The sequence below is a fragment of the Erpetoichthys calabaricus genome, chromosome 15 (genome assembly GCF_900747795.2).
Source record: "Erpetoichthys calabaricus chromosome 15, fErpCal1.3, whole genome shotgun sequence".
NCBI lineage: Eukaryota > Metazoa > Chordata > Cladistia > Polypteriformes > Polypteridae > Erpetoichthys > Erpetoichthys calabaricus.
This window is the reverse complement of record NC_041408.2, coordinates 67,783,427-67,805,899: the sequence shown is the minus strand read 5'-3', so window position 1 is coordinate 67,805,899 and position 22,473 is coordinate 67,783,427. Positions and strand designations below refer to the sequence as shown.

General features: G+C 40.2%; 1 protein-coding gene across 1 annotated transcript in view; it reads left to right on the top strand.

The window, feature by feature from the left end:
• Positions 1–22,473, top strand: part of LOC114665889 (NLR family CARD domain-containing protein 4-like) — a 52,819-nt gene that overhangs the window by 11,071 nt on the left and 19,275 nt on the right. The window contains exons 3-5 of the mRNA XM_028820545.2: positions 4,706–4,966; positions 11,247–13,229; positions 20,173–20,265. Of these exons, the coding sequence (XP_028676378.1) occupies positions 4,706–4,966; positions 11,247–13,229; positions 20,173–20,265 (2,337 nt within the window). The remainder of the gene's footprint in view (positions 1–4,705; positions 4,967–11,246; positions 13,230–20,172; positions 20,266–22,473) is intronic.

Below are 22,473 nucleotides of genomic sequence, written 5' to 3'. Positions count from 1 at the left end.
TTTTCTCTAATTTGCTTGAGTATTCCAGTTAATTTTATTTTGCGACTTCTTTCTTTGCACTATGTATCATAGTTCACTTGTGGTACCGATTTATTTGCACGAATCCGAGAGAGATGCAGTGGGCTGAGGGGAGGGGGATGGGGCCCTCCTCACTCATGTGCCAGCCTCAGGGTGTATCTTACATCCTCTTAGCTAGCGAACGAGAGAACAACTTAACGGATTTAGATCGAGCTTTTTTCTAGAATTTGCTTGAACATTCTGGTTGATTTTGTGACTTCTCACATCGTGCTAAGACTCATAGTTTGCTTGCATGCGCTATATATTTGCGATAATCTGAGACAGAGGCTATGGGCTGATGGGAGGGGGAAGCATGATGTCAGGAATAGGGAGCCGGGCAGGGCCCTCCTAACTGTCATTTTTCACTATTACGTGGGCGGAGTCATGGGGGACAGTTAGAACAGTATATAAAACCCAACGTCTGTCTGTCTTTTTGTCTGTATGTATGTCTGTTTGCTTTTCATGAGAGAACTACTTAACGGATTTAGATCGTATTTTTTCTATAATTTGCTTAAACGTTCTGGTTGATATTGTGACTTCTCTCATCGCGCTAAGAATCATAGTTCACTTGCAGTACTGATTTATTTGCATGAATCCGAGAGAGAGGCTGCAGGCAGATGAGGAGAGTCACCATTCGAGTCGGTCTACCTCTCGCCACGTGTTGGAACGTACCTTGCCTCCGCTTAGCTAGTGATACCCGTTTGATCAACAGACATTATCATCTACATATTTTTAAGGAGTAACGTTTGATGTTTTTGAGAGAGAGAGATCAGAGCTACATGTGTTTTAGTTTGTAGCTGCTCATTGCCAGAGATATCACAGCCACGTGCTTTTCTCCCCACATGGGAGCTGAAAACGATCATATACAGTGCCAACATTTGACGTTGGAGTGTACCTACCTTCCGCTTGGCCAGAATTACATTTGTTTCTTTTTTTTATTGATTTTTAAAGTTTGTCCTGTTTCACTACTATGCGGGTGGAGCCGCAAGGGAAAGCTAGTTATTAATATACTGGTGAGCGAGTATCACTTAAATAGTTTTCATACCTGCTTCTCTATTCAACAGTCACATGCATATTAGGGTAACGGATATGTCTGATCTGGCCCAAGTTAGTGAGTGTTGGAAAATATATCACTGGCCATTGACTGGCACATTGTCCAGAGTTGCTTTCTGTCTGGAATCTAATAGTCTCCATTGACAACAACCATGAACTGGATTAAACTGGTTAGATAAAGGATGGTTGGGTTGTATAAAAAAATGTTCTCCTGTCAAATCAACACTTAAATGAACACTTGTGATTCTTAATTTAATTCTGTCAGGCTTGACTGGCAATTTTAAACTGGCCACCAGTGATCTTATCTGGATTATGAATGTTTTAAGATTCTTTGTTGGCTTAATTGGTTCAGAAGATGTTTCTACAAAAGAGTCATTATATCATTTTATATATCCAAGACAGAATGTGATATACTGACTGACCAAAATCCTAAGTGAAATTGTAAGTTTGTAACCAGAGCTTGGCTACACGTGAGTGCAAACACATATTTTGGGATAATTTCATACAGGAAACATTTGTCATTATCTAATTTCCACTAAATTAAACATAGTGTGGTCTGGCTAATGAGTGCTGGGCTGGAAAGGTGGTAAAAGAAAGTCATTAAAGAAGACACACAGAGACCAGGACAAAAGACTGACCTTATAGTACCTATTTGGGAGAAGAACTCAAACTGGTTCTATGAAAGTCGTTTAAAATATCACTTTGGGTAAACAGACAACAGGGGGCAGCATGCCTAGGAATGCCACAGAGTGCCATAGAAATTATTGGAAAATAGGTATTGGCACATGCTCTGCAAACATGTAATGCTTCCCCAGGACACTACATAAGAAGCTGGCCAACGTTACAGTCATACATCAAGGATATACATAGAAACACTCTTTTCTTATATCTTCTGCTTTCGGCTGCTCCTGTTAGGGGTTGCCACAGTGGATCATCTTTTTCCATATCTTTCTGTCCTCTACATCTTGCTCTGTTACACCCATCACTTGCATGTCTTCTCTCACCACGTCCATAAACTTTCTATTTTCCTCTTGCCTGGCAGCTCTATCCTTAGCATTCTTCTTCCAATATACTTAGCATCTCTCCTCTGCACGTGTCCAAACCAACGCAATCTCGCCTCTCTGACTTTGTCTCCTAACTGTCTAACCTGAGTGGTCCCTCTATTGTTCTCGTTCCTAATCCTATCCATCCTTGTCACACGCAGTGTTTTCTTATATACTCTTCAAAAACTAATTTAATACTTTTGCTGTATAGGGACAGGCAACCTGGAAGACATAAGAGATGCTTTGCAATCAAATTAATATGCGATTATGTGGGATAGACATAAGCTTGGGTATATTTCCTAAATCCACCTGATTGTTATGATTAGGAGTTACAGACCTGACAGGAAGGGTGTGAGACCTCCAAAATATACCACACAAGCAGGCCAGGACATTCACTGTTCTGCCCAGAAGAGGTTCACCCCAAGGCGGCCAGTCGTCATACTGTTACTTGGCAGGTTGCTGCCCACACAAGTCTAAAGATAGGGAGCTTGCTTTAAAAGTTAGAAAATGTAATCATGTCTCAGAATTCACAAATTATGCCTAACAGACAGAGCCGACTCTACCATATAAATGAAGCAGGCAGTTGTCAAGGGCATCCAAGCACTTTGTTAGACATACACGTACACACAAAACGCCACTGGAATAAACCCCGCTCTTTACCCCTGCTTACATTCACTAACAACTTACATGAAAACCCAAGGGTAACCCCTCCATTCTTCGACCTCAAAGACAGGCCCGAGTTGCCCAAAACCCCAAGAAGGGAGCCCCAGCCCACCCAGTTACTCTCTGATCTGGCTTTCAGTGGTTTCGGCTAAATATTTTCACATTTTCCTCGGGCAACAAAAAATCTAGAGACGGCCCAGCCTGTAAGGGAAAGAAACAGTAGAAAGTATGGCTTGTAAACAAAAGTCAACATTGAGTCTTTATAGAGTGTTTATGAACAAAAATGGCATAAAAAGCAGAAACACTTTTAAAGAGCAAAAAAAATGTGCCTAAAAAAGACAATCTATGACAACCAAGTCCAAAATCGAAATCCAAAGATCAGAATCCACAGACTGAAGTAAATAAATTAAACAGGAAACATTACTTGCAATACACTTCAATATTAACTTAATACTCCACTTCTGGTTTATCTTTCTAGCCAACTTATAAAGCCAGAAGGAGGACCCAGTAGCAATGACATCATGGTGGACCCTTCATGGGGTTCCACACACAAACTACACGGAATGGGACCACATTTGAAGATACAGCAGATCGTTAGCAAATTATAAACAAAACTAACAGAAATAGCTTTAGAACATGAAAAATAATAACTCAAACATAACAAAAACAACAGTAAAACAGACAATAAACAAGAGTCAGGGAATAAACCCTGCCTGTAACATAACACCGATGGCTGCAGCCCAGTGTCATATTTTGAGGAACAGAGGGGCTCAGAATTTGGCCTTTTATGTGCATATTGGCACTTAAAGATGAACAGAAGCCTGATGCCACCAGGGAGAGCTATAATGGGATGGCCACAGGACTTTCCAGGGGTGCTCGTAGCCCCAAGCTGGAGTATAATTCCACCGCAGCAACAAAAGCCCACTAAATGTGAAGTCAGGAAGTGAGATAATGGTAAGGCTTATTTTGAGGTTGGGGCAGCTACAAGAGTGCCCCATATTGTTACACTATGAAAACCTTTATTTTAAAACTGTTGTTCAGCTATTGTACTGTCAAACACCATGCAATGGAAACTGTTGTTTTTTGCTGCCCACAGTGAACTGAGTTGAACAGGACATCCTTATCAATTGACCCGTGTTTTATACAGAGCCTTCTACACATCTCTTCACAAGCCAAATACAATTTCAATCACTGTGATACTCACTTAGTCCTGTTCAGGGTCTGAGGGCCAGAATCTATCTTGGCAGCATCAGGTTCAAGTCAAGATGACAGTCCTTTCAGTTATACACACACACACACACACACTCACATGGACCTAGTTAAATTTACATATTAGTGTTTGGGATGCAAGATAAAAAGCAGACAGCCATAGACACTGGCAGAGCATGCAGACTTTACTCATACAGTGAATGGGTCAGGCTGAAGGGCAGTTGCGCTAAATACTACTCCTCGTCAACAGACTTACAATAAAACACATTTATATTTATTTGGGTAACAGCCACTTATTACCAGAGCGATTAATACGTTTTTTTATAAAACATAAATCCCTGTAGTACAAGAAAAGACTGGAAAATTTCAGAATTAGTAACAAACTAACACAAAATTCTAAATTATACTCCCAAGAGGACTACAGATATTTATTATACAGCCATCAGTACAGGGAACTGAAATTCTTACCAGCCATGGCAATAATCTTTATTCTAGAAATACACAATTTAATTTTATTAAATGTTCTTTTTAAGCAAGTGCAATAATAAAATGATAGCGTTCAAAAACTATGAACTGAAAATGTGCAACACAGGCTTTAACTAGATATTTTTTATGAGGATGACATATTATTGGCATAAATAATGAATTACCTGGTGTTTCAACTTCTGTTTTTTATTTAGTGGATTTTATCAAGAAGAACTATGAAGCACTTGTCCAAAGAATGGGGCAAACAACCATCACCCAAATTGTGGACTACTGTTATTCTCAAGACATTTTGGATTCTGAGGAAAGTGAAGCCATCCTTTGTAATAAACAAGAACAGAAGGCAGCACGGATGATGATCACCATGATTAGGAAGAAGGGAGCAGCCGCCTGTGATGCATTCGTTGCTTCTTTAGAAAAGCATAATCGTTACCTTTATGAGGATTTACAGGATAACTGTAAGTTATTAATATTCAGTTATTTTGAAAGTTTTCAGTTATTAGTGTATTGATATTCTGATATTGGTATTTTTTCATTTCACCTATTAAAAGTATTAACCCTTCAGAAACTTTCACATTTTATTGTTATTCAACTATGGATCACACTGGTTTTAATTTGACATTGATCAACAGAAAAAAATACTTTTTAATATTACAGAGAAAACACCTCTCCGCAAATTAAATTACAAAGATAAAACACAAAATAATTGATCTCATAAGTATTCACCCTCTTTAATATGACACACCTCTAAATCACCACTAGGGTAGACAAGTGGCTTTAGAAAGTAAAAGATTAGTAATGGAGATCACCTGTCTGGGGTTTCAGTTGAATGTAGTACAAATGTTCCTGTATCTGGAATGGCCAGCTTATGGTGGGTCAGTATGGTGGTCTAACACACACATGGAAGCCAAAATGAACACTTCAAACAATGAAATGAAAAGCACAAGTCAGGGGATGTTGAGAAGAAAATATCCAAACCACTGAATATTCCTTGAAGTTCAGTTAAATCAGTTATTACATTATGGAAAGAGTGTGGTACAACTGTATGGTAATTCTGCCTAGAGAAGACCATCTACAAAAACTGTGTGATTGTGGAAGATGAAGACTAGTGAGCGAGGTCATCAGGAGACATAGGAAAATTCTGAAGGGGTTACAGCCTACGAAGGCTGAGACTGGGAGACACTGTGCAGACAAAAACTTTTGCTTGGGTGCTTCACCAGTTGCAACTTTATAGGAGGGAAAGCCATTATTACAAAATTATTATGCCATGTTGTTATAACATGTCATCTTGGCTAGAGCTTGCCAGAAGGCACAAGGGAGATGTCAGCTGGAAGAAGTTTCAGTAGTCTGATGAGTTAAAAAATTGAGCTTCTTTGGCCTACAGAGTAAACACCATGTTTAGTATTAAACAAACACTACACATTATCAAAAACATGTCATTTCCACAGTGAAGCATGGTGATGGCTGCATCATAGCTGCTTCTAAAGGTAGAGTTTAAAATGATGGCAGCAAAATACAAGGAAATCATGGAAGAAAAATTGATGTGGTCTGCAAGAAACCTGCATCTTGGGAGAATATTTGTTTTCCAGCAAGACAACAAGCCCAAGCATAAAACCAAAGCTACACATGAAGGGATGGATGGATGGATGGATAGCCCTTTCTTCTATAGTTCCTTTGTGCTCCGAGTCCAGTCCAACCTGTCATTGATGTGGACCACCAAGTACTTGAAGGAGTGGACAACCTGTACATGCACTTCCTGGACATAGAGGCTGTTTGGTGTGGTGAAAGTCAATAACCACTTCATTGGTTTTGCTGATGTTCAGCTGTAAAGAATCCTTTCTGCACCAAGAAATATAGTTCTCTATCTGATTCCTCTCCTCTGTTTCACCCCTGTGAGAGAATAATTTGGAGGTAACAATAGTTAAGTATTTTGGTCTGCAGTGCATATTGAAATATATAAGCATTTGTTTTAGAAATGTCATGAAGATATCTATCGAAATGGTTAAGTGAATAAAAGACAAGAATGTACTAGATGGAAGATTAATGTAATACTCTGTATGTACTAGGAGATGATTAAGAGATCAGTAGATGTCCGAACAACAAGACTGTACAGTTGTCACATACACAGAGATTTCAAGAATAATAGCTGAACCTAAATGATAAAAGAAGAACAAGAATATAATAGAATAGACCTTTATTTTAATAAGGAATTTGGAATTTACCCAACAAACCAATCAGGTTAAATGTATGCATTAATCCGCACTATTATGTAAGTTTAGTTGTGTACAAAACAGAACTGTGCCCTTACTGTTTGGACCATTCTGTAACAGACTGCTGTGATGAATGCTCCCTCTTCGGCATTTACTGAGGAGTAAAGTAAAGGCGCAATGGCCAAGTCCCTCCTGCCTGATTACTGACTCAAAGAGGTTTTTTATCAAACTTGCCCTAGTAGAGGATACATTTTTCTTTAAATAATGATTTCTTCCACACAGACCCTTATTAATACACCCCATAAATGCAGAATCATCAGAGAATTTCTGCAAGTAACATGACCTACTGATATATTTATAGTCTGTGGTGTGCAGAGTGAAAAAGGAGACAGGACTGTTCCTTGTGGTGGTCCAGTGTTGCTCACATCAAATCAAGTTCAGAGACACGGTCTGTTCAACAGACAGTCCAACATCCAGGACCCCATAGGCTCATCCACCTGCATATCTCTGAGCTTACCACTTAACAGGGTTGGCTGGATGATATTGAAGGCACTAGAAAAATCAAAAAACATAATCCTCACAGTGGTGCTAGCTTTGTCCAGGTGAGAATAAGCCTTGTGGAGTAAAACAATAATTGTATCCTTCACTCTGGACTTGATAAAGGCTGTTCACTCATAAACTCCATGCAACCTGTGCAAAGAAGAATGGGGGAAAACAGCAGTGTCCAGATATGCAAAGCTCACTGAGAAAGACCTGCGAAGAACGATTCAAGGCCAGCTTGGCTGCCAGAGGTGCATCTACTAAATACTGACTTGAATACAATTATGTTATATTTGCAATCAGTTATTTTATACTCTATATTTGTAATTAATTTAGACCACTTTGCAGAGATCTGTTTTCACTTTGACATTAAAGAGTCCTTTTCTGTTGATTAGTGTCAAAAAATCAAAATTAAACACCCCATGATTCAATGTTGTATAACAATAAAATGTAAAAACTTCATGGGAGGTGAATACTTTTTATATGCACTGTATATTACAATATTTATAATAAATTCTGTGGTAGCAATTCGGTAAAATGTATTTGCCATGTATTGTAATTTTTAAGAGGAATAGCAAGGTTTACGAAATAACAGCATTAATGAATAAATGATTGCATGTTTTCTTTCAAGGACAGTTTGAATTTGTTCGAGGTGCTGCTTCTCCCACCTCAGAATGTGCTTTGTATTTCAATGCAGTGGTATTTTTAGCTACAAGCCACAGTACATTCTTCTTACCCACAATTGCCCAAATCACTAATCTCCCTAAGTATTAAAAGTAAAAGTGTCTGAGGGTTATGGAGACTGCTGATTTGGAGTAAACATATAATTTCAACATGAGAAAGGACAATTTGGCTGCCAAGATAATCTCCTGAAGGATATCATTCTTTTAAACCAAAAAGAAATCATTTGGATTTCATATTCCAGCAGTGTACTAAGCCGATTCAATGTCATTTCAAGGATTACATCTGACCAACAATCTCTCTACCATGAAAGCACCAGACTCCTTTCACCTTCACTCCATAAGCTCGGAGGAAATTGTGCATTTGATAATATCACTTTCTGAGACAAGGTGGGGTTTTCAGGCTGCATTTGTACGTTTCTATCAGAGAAGCCTCACAAAAGATGAACAGAATGAGACACCCTGAGCACAGTCCATCAGGGCTTATGAATAGCTGCAATTTACTTTTCGGATTTACATGTTTGCAAGGGTTTAAATGGGCAGGCAGGGTCCTAAAATCAGGTTCATTTTAAAACGGTAGTGTGAATGCTGAGAATGATCAATTTGCAAAACTGGTTTTCGTTTTAGACTTTCTTATGGTTTAATCCAATTTATATTTCCAGTTGCATGTTATTTTAAATTTAAAAAAAAGATATGACATGCTCAGGTGAACATAGTGGCCCACTGCCTTGTTCTTTTCTCTGCCCTGACCACTGTATGTGCTAACATTTACATTTATTTGCTTACCAGATGCTTTTATCCAAAGAAACTTGCAAAAGAGGGCAACGTAACTGAGTAAACATCAGTCTGGGGGGCTGTGTTGAAACAAGTATTACAGAAAAAGGTTACACAATTGGGGCGGCACTGTGGCGCAGTGGGTAGCGCTGCTGCCTCGCAGTTGGGAGACCTGGGGACCTGGGTTCGCTTCCCGGGTCCTCCCTGCGTGGAGTTTGCATGTTCTCCCCGTGTCTGCGTGGGTTTCCTCCGGGCGCTCCGGTTTCCTCCCACAGTCCAAAGACATGCAGGTTAGGTGGATTGGCGATTCTAAATTGGCCCTAGTGTGTGCTTGGTGTGTGGGTGTGTTTGTGTGTGTCCTGCGGTGGGTTGGCACCCTGCCTGGGATTGGTTCCTGCCTTGTGCCCTGTGTTGGCTGGGATTAGCTCCAGCAGACCCCCGTGACCCTGTGTTTGGAGTCAGCGGGTTGGATAATGGATGGGTTACACAATTGACCTTTAAACAATACAGAATGAGAAACTAGTTAATCTTTTCTTAGTTATAAGAACATACCAAAGACATTATCAATTAAGGCCACGTCATATTAAACAATTTTTCCAGAGAATTTCAGTTGTAGAATTCATTTACATAATCTTAGTGAGTCTGAGGAAGTTGTTGATGGACTCCAGTGATGCTAGTTGGTAGATTAGATTAGATTAGATAAACTTTTTTAATCTCATGGGGAAATCTAAATGCATACAGCAGCAAAAAAAAAAATAAGAATACAGACTCACAAGACAGATAATACCTTCAATCAATAAATAAACATAATGAGTTAATCTGGCAGAGCCATTAAATTGCCTGATAGTAGTGGGTAGAAAAAAACCCCAGAGGTGCTTCTTAGCACACCTTGGTAGAATGTCATGTGTTGTGACATGACCAGCGACTAACCACAACTTGGCCACAACATGCTGCAACAAATCAAACAGGTCTGAATTTTTCTTTAATCTTCCGGATGGGCACAGTGTTCTCAAGAGCTGATAACCAATGAATGCCCATCTGGAAAGAAACATCATAAAATGCAGCATCAAGGAGTAACAAACACAAAAAAGAGAAATTCATCTGTCTAATGTCTTGTATTTTATGTACCACAATATCATGGAAGAAAGGAGAAAAGGTCCAGAAATACAGATGAACTTTTTTTACATGTTAACCCTTCGTACAGTGCCAGCTCCGTCAGGCAGCACATTACTGGTGGTCACAAAAAGGAGCAAGCATGACTGTAATGAAAGGTTGGCATTCAACCGGTAAAGGTAACACACCTAGTGATTTTAAGTCGGCAATGAGATCTGCACTTGTGGTTGGCAAGTCTGAAATACGCCACGTCTAGAAGTAATGGGAAACCACCTTTAGACATACATAGATATTCACAAAACAAGAGAGTCTTCAAATGCTTCTTAAACACATTGAAAGACTCGGTAGTTTGGAAGAAAGTGGGCACCTCATTCCACTAGCAAGGAGCTACACAATAAAAGATTGAGATTTGATGGTGTGCAGATGCGGCATCACCAGATGTCATTCACTAGTAGCTCTGAGTGGGCAAAAAGGAGCATAGGACATTACAAGTGTTTCCATATACATAGGGGCTGACCCACTGACCACTCTCTAGGCAAGCATCAAGGATTTGAACGTAATGCATGCTGCAACAGGGAGCCAATGTAGTGATCTGAAAGGGGAGTGACATGTGCCCTACCTATCTAAAATGCAAAAACTAACGTCACTCCAGTATGAAACCTGCGCAATCCAACCAAAGCAGCGAGGACCAGAGCCTGTCTTGTCAACATTGTGTGTAAGGCAGGAACCAATACTGGAAGGAGCACTAGTCCTGTGTAGGGCATTCTCACTGATAGAGCTAATGATTAACCTAACACACTTGCCTCACACGTGAACAGTGGAGTACCCAGTGAAGAATGTACTGTACTCCTACACAGGGAGACTGTGCAAACACATTGACCAGAAGACACGAGCTGTGTCCACCACTGTATTGACCATTACTGAAATTCTCAATGAACAAATATCTATATGAGTCGAGGGTAAGGAAGACTGCCACAAAGATCATTGCTGATCCGACTCCCCCAAGGCATCACCTGTTCATAAGACTTTCCACCAGCAAATGTCTTTGTGAAATGAAAACTTAAACAATATGTCACCTAAACAGTTGTTTTCGACATGCACTAATTCTTACTAATCATGTCTGAACTTCTACTGAGTATCTATAAACACCTGCATAGTAGACTGCCTGGTCATTTTAATCCTACTGTATCTTTATATTTTTATATTGCCCATGTATGCTGCATAATATTTTATCATTATCTTTTGTATTTTGTGTTGTTCTTATATATTGTTGCAATATATCAAAACACCAAGTACACATTAGAGTACCTTGGCAATAAAGTGAATTCTGATTCTGATGATGCCATTGAGTATGTTTGTAGTTGGATAGGTAACAGATTATGTAGTGAGTTATTTTATTTTTATAATTTTATTTTTTGCAGGTTTACCACAGCAAATGACTCAAAGGGACATCGAAAAAATGGCTGAAGATTTAAAGGCTTTTTACGTCTCAGCAACATTTCGAAGGTTTCACCCATTAGGAAAAGACATTGACATCATTTTTGATTTAAATACAACATTTACTGATGCTGAACTTTGGGAAAAAGACCTTTCAAACCGAAGGCGGAAATGTTTGTCGTTTACAAAGCTTCTAGATGAGTTTAAGAGTCCCACCATCATTGAAGGTGATGCTGGAAAAGGCAAGACAACTCTGCTGAAAAGAATTGCTGTCCTCTGGGCATCTGGCGAATGCACACCTTTGAGAAAATTCAAGTTAGTGTTCTTTATTCAGTTAAGCACTTCCACTGAGAATATTTATGAAACAGTATGCAGGCAGCTCCTTGGAATGCACAGTGATATAGGAAAGAAAGCCTTTACAAAAGCCATATCTGAGCTAAAGCGAGAGGTTCTCTTCCTTTTGGACAGCTATGATGAATTTAAACCATCCAACTGCCCAGAGTTGAACTCTCTCATTAAAGAGAACGCTCACTTCAAAAATATGGTAGTATTGACAACCCGTACTGAGTCAATATCAAGGGTGCGACAGTATGGTGAAACAATCACAGAAATAGGAGATTTCACAGTAGAGAATGCTACATTACTGGTGAGAAATGTCTTGGAGCCCGAGTTGTCTAACACTCTCCTTTTAGAACTTCATGCGTCCAGCACTATGAAAGAGTTGATGAAGACACCTCTCTTTGTTGTCATCACTTGTGCTATTCGTATGGGAGAAACCAGCTTTATACCAAAAACCCAAACAGCACTTTTCTGCACCTTATATGACCTCATGATTGAGAAGAACAATTATAAAATGCATGGAACCTCCAACCACATGATTAGCGAGAGCATCGAGAGGTGCAAGCAGCTGGCCTTAGATGGAATATTTCAGGAAGAATTTAAATTCACTCTTGATGATTTGCTTTCTGAGCATCATGTGCAAGTATTGCTGGACACTGGGCTTCTCAACAAATATTCTGCACATGTTCTGAAGCCAATTTACCGTTTCTTTCACAAGACATTCCAAGAGTACGTTGCAGGACGTAAACTGACAGAATTATTAACGTCTGCTGTAAATGAGGAGGTCAACCAAGGACTTAAGTACTTAAACAGAATCGATAATATTTCAGACATTACTAACAAATACCACAAGCTGCTGTTGTATATTTGTGGGTCCTCCCAGTATGCTGCAGGAATAGTTATAAAGCACATGGCAGGTATTCATACCCATGGGAGACTTCTTGGCGTGTCTTCTGGTACTAATGGGCAGAATATTGTATTGGATGATGAGCAAGGTGAATCACTGCAAAACTTGGGTGAGCTTCAGAAACTCCAAGAAGCCAGCATGAATGCTTTTGTGGGTTGTGCGCTGAGTTTTTTTTCTGAAAGTTTATCTAAATCTTCTTTAAGCACAGAATTTAAAATATTTTTCCAGGACAAAACATTATATATCAATAGTATGAAGATCTCTGAATCCCTATTTGACTTCTTTAAATATTTACCTAGCTGCCTTACCGCACTGGGCCTCATCCAGTTGGACCTATTTCCAGTTAGGCAAGGCAACGAAAGCCTGAATCAAAACAGACCAAAGACTTTTATTCCCAATAAGGCTGTCTCTCTGTTCTTTGACTGGACGAATACCTTGAGCACCATAGAAGTATCCTTGAAAGACTTTCAGCAATTGTCTAGGAAAGATGTTACATATTTGGCAAAAATTTGTTGTTCAGCTTCAAGTGTAAGGCTGCATATTAGCAACAGTGATGGTATAAAAGGTAAGCTGCGTGACATCCTAGAGGCCTGTGAACAAAACATGGAAGATCTCATAATTGAAGATACACCTCTAACCCTGAGTGATGAGCAGCAGATCTGTTCCATGAAACATTTGAAGACATTATATATTAGCTATCTGGAAGCTGAACAACTGCAAGGTTATTTTTATTATTTTCTTTTAAATATGAACATAATATTGTCAGATCTACTTGATCCAATTTCAGGGCTGTGAAGGAACTGAGCCTCTCTCAGTAGCATTGAACACAAGGTGAAAATCAACCCTATAAAACGATAATCCATCTCAGGTCCCCCTCACACATATATCTACATTCACATTCACTGGTGGTCAATTTAGAATTACTAGTTAACCAAACATGGATGTTTTGGGATGTGGGAAGACAACCAGAGTACCAGGAGGGAGACAAATGAAGAGGTCCTACTACTAGGTGCTGAATGTAAACCCAGAATGCTGGACCTATAGGGCAGTAGCAACAAACCACTGTACTGCAAATTAGTAAAATACATGACAGAAAACATGAATAGAAAGACTGAGGAAATTCACAATGATGTATTATGAGGTCAAAGATGCATTTTTATATATTATAAAACTAAGTTCTCAGTATAGTTCAATGCAAAGTACAAAAGGCAATTCATTGCTTAAAAGCATGAACGGAATAACCAAATAAAATGAATTCTATTAAAAAACTTTCCTTAAAGTTTTCCAGATTAACCATTCCAGAAATTTTCTCTCACTTATGCATATCACATATGATCAGGTAATTTAATTGGGCAGATGGCGTTCACACCTAACAGTCTCCGGCACTCCTCTTTCTAGCCTTTTTTGGGACCTAACCAATAAACCTATTTAGGAGCCTGCACCACTGCTCTCTGAGGAGCACTAAATGGTGGTTGCTTGGTTTATCTATGCCAGGAGATGGGCTTGGTCTTGTATGTGGGCATAGGCAACCTGAGAGCTGCATAAATGGACCATGACCACTGTTGTCATAGCTGCGCAGTTAACTTTGTGTTCTTGTAATACAGGGGTCCCCAACTCCGGTCCTGCAGGGCCACAGTGGCTGTAGGTTTTCATTCTAACCCTTTTCTTAATTACTAACCTGTATTTGCTGCTAATTAACTTCTTTTGAATTAATTTTATTTGACTTGCTCTTGAAGACTCAGGCCCCTTAATTGTTTCATTTTCCTTAATTATCAGCCAAACAATAATGAGATACAAAATGAGCCAAAACATCACCAGCAAACTGTGTCCATGATGCAATATTTGAAAATAAAGAAAGATGACGTTCTCATGAATGTTGATCTGCTCAGGTCCCCAAAACATTTTACCAGTGCTCTTGGAAAAGAGAAAATCAACAATTTCAGAAATGTATGCTATTGCACAATGAGAGCAGCAACAAGCCATGGAATTAAAGAACGAGTTTAATGAACAGCAAGACTCTGCGCTTAATTCAGCAATTGGTTGGAGTGAAACTGGTTGGAGTTTGAGGCCCTGACTTAGGTGGTCTTCTGTTGGCTCACTCACTTCACATTTCATTTGTGTTTGGGTGCCATCTAAGGAAATAAATTCAGAGGAACATACCGAGGCTTTGGAAAACATCTTGCATCACCCCAGTCCCAAAGGTATCACGTCCTGGTGAGCTGAATGACTTCCGGCCTGTCGCTCTAACATCACATGTGATGAAGACCATGGAGCGGCTGCTGCTTCACCACCTGAGGCCACAGGTCCAACACGCCCTCGACCCTCTGCAGTTCGCATACCAGGAGAAGGTGAGAGCGGAAGATGCCATCATCTATATGCTACATCGATCCCTCTCCCACTTGGACAGAGGCAGTGGCGCTGTAAGAATTATGTTTCTAGACTTCTCTAGCGCCTTCAACACCATCCAACCTCTGCTCCTTAGGGACAAGCTGACAGAGATGGGAGTAGATTCATACCTGGTGGCATGGATCGTAGACTATCTTACAAACAGACCTCAGTATGTGCGTCTCGGGAATTGTAGATCTGACATTGTGGTCAGCAACACAGGAGCGCCGCAGGGGACTGTACTTTCTCCGGTCCTATTCAGCCTATATACATCGGACTTCCAATATAACTCGGAGTCCTGCCACGTGCAAAAGTTTGCTGACGACACTGCTATCGTGGGCTGCATCAGGAGTGGGCAGGAGGAGGAGTATAGAAACCTCATCAAGGACTTTGTTAAATGGTGCGACTTAAACCACCTACAACTGAACACCAGCAAAACCAAGGAACTGGTGGTGGATTTTAGGAGACCCAGGCCCCTCATGGAACCAGTGATCATCAGAGGTGACTGTGTGCAGAGGGTGCAGACCTATAAATACCTAGGAGTGCAGCTGGACGATAAATTAGACTGGACTGCCAATACTGATTCTCTGTGCAAGAAAGGACAGAGCCGCCTGTACTTCCTTAGAAGACTGGCATCCTTCAACATCTGCAGTAAGATGCTGCAGATGTTCTATCAGATGGTTGTGGCGAGTGCCCTCTTCTATGCAGTGGTGTGCTGGGGAGGCAGCATTAAGAAGAAGGATGCCTCATGCCTGGACAAACTAGTGAGGAAGGCAGGCTCTATTGTTGGCATAGAGCTGGATGGTTTGACATCCGTAGCAGAGCAATGGGCACTCAGCAGGCTCCTATCAATTATGGAGAATCCACTACATCCATTAAACAGTGTTATCTCCAGACAGAGGAGCAGTTTCAGCGACAGACTGCTGTCACTGTCCTGCTCCACTGACAGACTGAGGAGATCGTTCCTCCCCCAAACTATGCGACTCTTCAATTCCACCAGAGGGGGTAAACGTTGAACATTATTCAAGTTATTGTGTGTTTTTTACCTGCATTTTTTATTACTCTTTAATCTAATATTTTTTGCTGCAGGAATATGTGAATTTCCCCCTGGGATTAATAAAGTATCTATCTATCTATCTATCTATCTATCTATCTATCTATCTATCTATCTATCTATCTATCTATCTATCTATCTATCTATCTATCTATCTATCTATCTATCTTAAAAAACAAGTCAATTAAAATGAAAGGAAAAGGAGTTAATTAGCAATAAAAACTGGTCAACAATTAAGAAAAGGGTTAGAATGAAAACCTGCAGGACTGGAGTGGGGGACTCCTGTTGTAATACATGTTTTTTATAACATTCTTGAATATGTGTTGTGAGAGACGTAATGGAAAGGCTGGCATCCAACTCAGATAAATGTTATTCCCTTATCCAGCCAGCAGGCCCTAATGGATGGATACACATCCCACTGAGAACAGCGGATTCCCCAGTACAATAGGTGGCAGTGCTCCTATAGCATGGCTCTGGTTTGAAAACCCCCAAGGATTCATGGGAATTATAGCTGTGAAGGGCAGCCACATTGGGTTCCCTCGGTGCTCTAGGGGGTCTCTGCTGGAAGAGGATGTCCTTGTTTTATGGCAGTTTCACCATATTTGAAGTGATTCATATGTGCACTGGAAGTACTCCCGGGTCCACCATAAAAGCAGCTGCTCCACCCTACTCAGGCGAGTCACAGTCAGGAGGGAAGGAGGACGAGGGGAGGTAATGAATAACAGAAGGAATAGAGCTGTATTTTTTGGTTTAGGTGAAAAGAAAGAAATTTGGAATTGTTTCTGGCTGTAATAGAGGTGCATTGCCTTATAAAAATAATCTTTTTTGGACCAGAACCTGCATTGTAGTCAGTTGAGTCTGGAGTTTGGGGTATGAGACGCCTTCTACAGGCCATAGTATTTTGTTCTTTACTGCTGTTGAATTTTATGCATAAATTGGTGTAAGCTCTCTGAATCTGTACTCACTGAATAGCAATATATAATAAAACACTGAAGTGAATTCAATCACAAAGACACATTTAAGAAGACAAAAAATGAAGAGGGAACTAAAAAGACTTATGTATTACTTTGGCTGGCTGTTCAGTAATTTTATGACCTATGAACAGCAACTATCCCTGAATCTACTGGTGAAATTTCCATCGACCTTGTGCCATTTACTATTTGAAAGTAGTAAGAAAAGCAACTGTGCAGGATGGCTGAGGCGTTTTTGATTACTGTGTTTGACTGTCTAAGACAGCAAGTGTGTCATATATTCTGAACAGAAGACAAATGTGTGCCAATGCTTTGTTCTAACTTCACTCTCTGCAGTGCCAGATGATGTGATGCATGTGGTGAGGATGGATTCTACTGTTCGTCTGTAGAAGTTTTCTGAGAAAAGATGAAGTTATGCAAGTTTTCTTTGGACATCTGAGGAAGTAAAGGTGCTTGAGAGCCTTCTTCACAATAGCTGTAGTGTGTCGTGTCCACTTCAGTTCATAAGTGATGGGTACTCCAAGAAATCAAAAGATTCTCACCTTTTCAACGGCATCTTCTCTAATAGGTGGGAGCGTGGTCTGCCTTGCTGCATCCTGAAGTCTATAAGCAGCTTTTTTGTTTTGCTGAAGTTAAGTGTGGGATTATTCTCCTAGAACCACTGAGTCAGTAGGTAGATCTCTTCTCTGTAAACCTATTATTTGTGGCAGTCATGGCTGGGATGGTGGTGTCATCAAAAAAGTTAAGGATGGAGTTGGAGTTATGTTTAGCCACACAGTCAGAGGTGTGCATAGAGTACAGATTGGGTCTCAGCACACTGCCCTGTGGAGTGCCTGTGTTGAGGGTAAGAATGGAGGTGATGTGATGCTACCAGTCCAGTTAGGAAGTCCAAAATACAGTTGCAGAGGGTGCTACTGAGTCCTAAATTAAAGAGTCTGGTCATGCTGGTACAACAGTTTTGTATTCTATAAATAAGACTCTGACATAACATTTTATATTTTCCAGATGATCCCAGATGTTATGAAGTGCAAGGGATATGACACCCTTTGTGGACTGGTTGTGACAATATGTAATCTAAAGGTGATTTTTGACTGTCCAGAATATACTGTTTAATTTGTCCCAGCACCAGTCTATCAGTATACTTCATCAAAATTGGAGTGTTAACCACCAGTCTGTAGTCATTAAGGCAGTCCAGTCTTATTTACTAAGGCACAGGGATAATTGTTGTCTTTAAATCAGATGAGGCCCACAGATACTGTCAGCAAAATATTAAAGATTAATACTGATGATGTCAGTAAATTGGTTGCTAAAGGTTTGTGAAACATGCCCAGAAATTCCAGTGGGAGCGGATTCTTTATGGACATTAACTCGTTTCAAATTCTACTTTACATCATGTACATAAACAAGAATGAATAATGTGGTGCTGCAGGCAATCAATGGTGGGCTGCTTTTGTTGTGATCAAAGCAGGCATAGAAGGCATTAACTAAATGCAGAAAAAAGACAATGAAATTGGATTCGATTTTAATTTGTAGTCCGTAACCTTCTCTAATCCATGACAAAATTTCAGCAAATTATTACAGCTAATGAATTCTATCTCTAGGCTACTAATGTACTAATGTTTATCCACTCTAATTGCTTTTCGGGTATAATTCCATGTTACCATTTCCAAATGCATTTCTGAGTTCCTTCAGGAAATATACAGATTATTTTCATAGACGCACAGGCCTCTACAATTTTTTTGATGAGTCCCATTATGACATCAGCATACTTATCCAAATCTGATGAAGGGTCCCTAAACATGTTCCAGATTACACAATCAAAGCAGTCCTGAAGTTTTTCCTGTGCCTCTTTAATGCAGAAATGCATTGTTCTTCTTGCTGGCTCCTCACCTTTCAGTTTCTGTTTGCAAGTTGACAGTAGGATATTTACAGGTGTTAAGGCAGTACAAGATGGAGGCACAGCTACAGGAGGTAAGCATCCTTTACATTTATGCTCCTTTGAAAGTATTGCAAGTACTTTCTGAAAAGCTTCAAAACTGAGAGTGATGATGTGCTTAGTGCTGCTGCCTCCTGCTGCCAAATGCCATGGCCAGTCACGTGGTTCACTTGGTTTTCCACCTGTTTCGTCTTGGTAGAGTATTATATTACTCTACTTTCCCCTTTTGTATTATTAATATGTAGCCTTTATCAGAATGGCTCAAATCTCACAGACTTATCACTGTTTATAAGGTATTGTACCTAATAACTTCTCCCCACCTTCTCTTCTACATCTATAACTTCAGGTAATTAGGTGTAGTAAAAGACAAGCAGGAATTAAGTTACACTTTAAATAATGTATTATTGATAATATTCATAAATAGTAACAATATGCAAAGTATGTTTGAATATTGGCAACCATACAACCTGATAAATGCTGATGTGTAGTTTCAGGCGGCACACAGACTTGTAAGTTACCTAAAATGTCTCAAGGCATCATTTGTGGTCAGCTTTCTTCAGAACAGGCCACATGCATGTCTCAATATGGCTGCTGTGCTGTGCTCTTCATTGTGTTGTCCTTTTCAGTTCATGGTGTGAGATGCTCTTTCATCAATTTGGTAAGAGAGAGTGAGGTAAAGCAAGCAAATTTATATGTTTTCTGTCCAACCCCTAAAGCCAATAGGGCGTCGTGGTACTTAAAGGCTTCTGATACAAGCCAACTGCAAACAGCCATACTTCAGACCAAGGGGGCAGAGAATACGTTCACACCTGCCCCCGTGAAGCTTGCCAGTTAGGCAGTCTGGCTTTCCTGTGGGGGTTGATTAAGAGAGCCATGCAGAGAATCACTGGCCAAACTTGTTTGAGGCACTTCCCCCAACCCTGTCGTAAAAATTACAAAGGACTGGTTCTTAAAAGGGGGGAAGGGGTTCTTAACCATCTAACCATTGTTGTTCTTATCAGTGATAGGCATTAGTGTTACAAGGTACCAATAAAGACATACAAAATATTTATCAACTTGTATTTTAAAACATCACAACACCACCCATATTCTAAAGATGTATAGATTAGGTTTATTAGCAGTTCTAAGATGACCTCTGTATGATTTGGCTCTGCAATTAAATGGCTCACAGTCCAGGGTTAGATTCTGCTTGGTGGCCAATGCTGATGATGATAGGCGACAGCCATCTTTGACCTTGAATTGGATAAAGTGAACATGGAAATTATGTTATGTCTTAAACTGTTTCACTCTGCACTGTTTAAATATATTTCTTTTACAGGTGGGCTTTTTGAATGCATTCAGAACTTGGAGAAAGTCCACAATCTGACCCTGGACAATGTAAAGATGACATACACAGATGCTGAAAAAATTGGTAATTGTTTGCATTATTTTTTGTTGATTTTGTACAGTATATTGTCTGAGCACAATACAATCAATCAAGGAAAAAATCTTTTTTTATTTGTTCTGAGTTATAGTAAAAGTGAAACATATGCAAGGACATTTATAGTATGTTTTGGGTCAATATACAGTTAGGTCCATAAATATTTGGACAGAGACAACTTTTTTCTAATTTTGGTTCTGTACATTACCACAATGAATTTTAAATGAAACAACTCTGATGCAGTTGAAGTGCAGACTTTCAGCTTTAATTCAGTGGGGTGAACAAAACGATTGCATAAAAATGTGAGGCAACTAAAGCATTTTTTTAACACAGTCCCTTCATTTCAGGGGCTCAAAAGTAATTGGACAATTGACTCAAAGGCTATTTCATGGGCAGGTGTGGGCAAGTCCGTCGTTATGTCATTATCAATTAAGCAGATAAAAGGCCTGGAGTTGATTTGAGGTGTGGTGCTTGCATGTGGAAGATTTTGCTGTGAACAGACAACATGCGGTCAAAGGAGCTCTCCATGCAGGTGAAAGAAGCCATCCTTAACTCTTTTAGGGTGGATGTCGACTTTTGTCGACAGGAGGGGTTGAAGGCTAATGTCGACAAAAGTCGACATCCAGGGATAGGGGGCGACAATCAGCTGTTAATGGCGACAAATCTCACTGTCACGTCACAGGCATTCCCTCTGTGCTTGGAGGAATGCTAGACTCGTTGACTCGGCAACTAAACCTTGCGTGTGCGTGAGTTACGAAATGTAAACAAAGGCAAGATGGCACCGACATGTGAAAAGGCAGCGAAGCAAGTGCAGAAAAGAAAACACTCGGCAGACGATGTTTTGCGCATTATCGTGGAGTCAGACTCTTGATTTTTCAGAATCGGATTTTATTGGCAGTGATCAGGAGATCGAGCAAGAGAGTGAGAAGCAGGCATCAGCTGATCAGACACCAGCCGATGCCGCGCCAGCGGATCTGCTGCCAGTTGAGTGCCTTCGCGCAGCCGATGCATCTGCGGCAAGGTTCGCATGGGATAAATACACAGACATTGATCCGTTGAGAGCCGATCTGGCTACCGGAGTTTACAAGACGGCATGGCTTGCTGTTGGACACGACAGATCACCAGCTGCTGTACTTCAGGCTGCTCTCTCCTGATGCTGCTTTTCAGCTACTGTCAGACGAGACAAACAGGTAGGCAGAGATTTTTTTTGAATCGCGGGCTGCGTTTGCATCGCATTCTCGTTTTTCAAAGTGGAAACCCACAACGAAAGACGAGATGAAGCGCGCTGTGGCATTACAAATAGAGATGGGACAGAACTGGTGATATAACTTCAGGGAGCATTGGTCCAAACGTGTTTTGTCCCCTGGTGGCTTAGGTACGTGCTGCTGCAAAGTTTTATTCACTTCTGTAATAAACAGAAGCAAATCCCTTGGGGTGAGCCAGGCTATAATGCCATACATAAAGTTCATAAAGTTTCGGAAGATGAAAAGAGGTGACAATACGGTTTTCATGCAGGCAGAAAACTTGGTGGCAGTGGCATGGCGCGATGGCAAATGGGTGACTTGTCTCTCTACAGTACACACTAACAATATATGTGAGAAAGTGCAGCAACAGACAATTGAAAAATAGGCACCAAAGCAACACATATTGTAAGGAGTGCAATGTGGCAATGACTGAAATTGGCTGCTTTGAGCGAGATCAGACTTTGCTGTGTAAAATGTATGTGATATGTATGTGAAATCATAGAGTATGCAGGCTCATACAACATGCAAGACAGTAACATTTGTCAAAAGTAAATATTTTTTGTTGATTTGATATGTTAAACAATTGCTTTGTGTTCTTTTCTAAAAAAATTTAGTTTTTGGAAAAATATTCAGCCCTGGGAGAAAAGAAACAAAAAAAAAATTAGCCCTAAAAGAGTTAAGCTGCAAAAACAGAAAAAAAACCCATCCGAGAAATTGCTACAATATTATGAGTGGCAAAATCTACAGTTTGGTAAATCCTGAGAAAGAAAGCAAGCACTGGTGAACTCAGCAACGCAAAAAGACCTGGACGTCTACGGAAGACAACAGTGGTGGATGATCGCAGAATCATTTCCATGGTGAAGAGAAACCCCTTCACAACAGCCAACCAAGTGAACAACACTCTCCAGGGGGTAGGTGTTTAGATATCCAAGTCTACCATAAAGAGGATACTGCA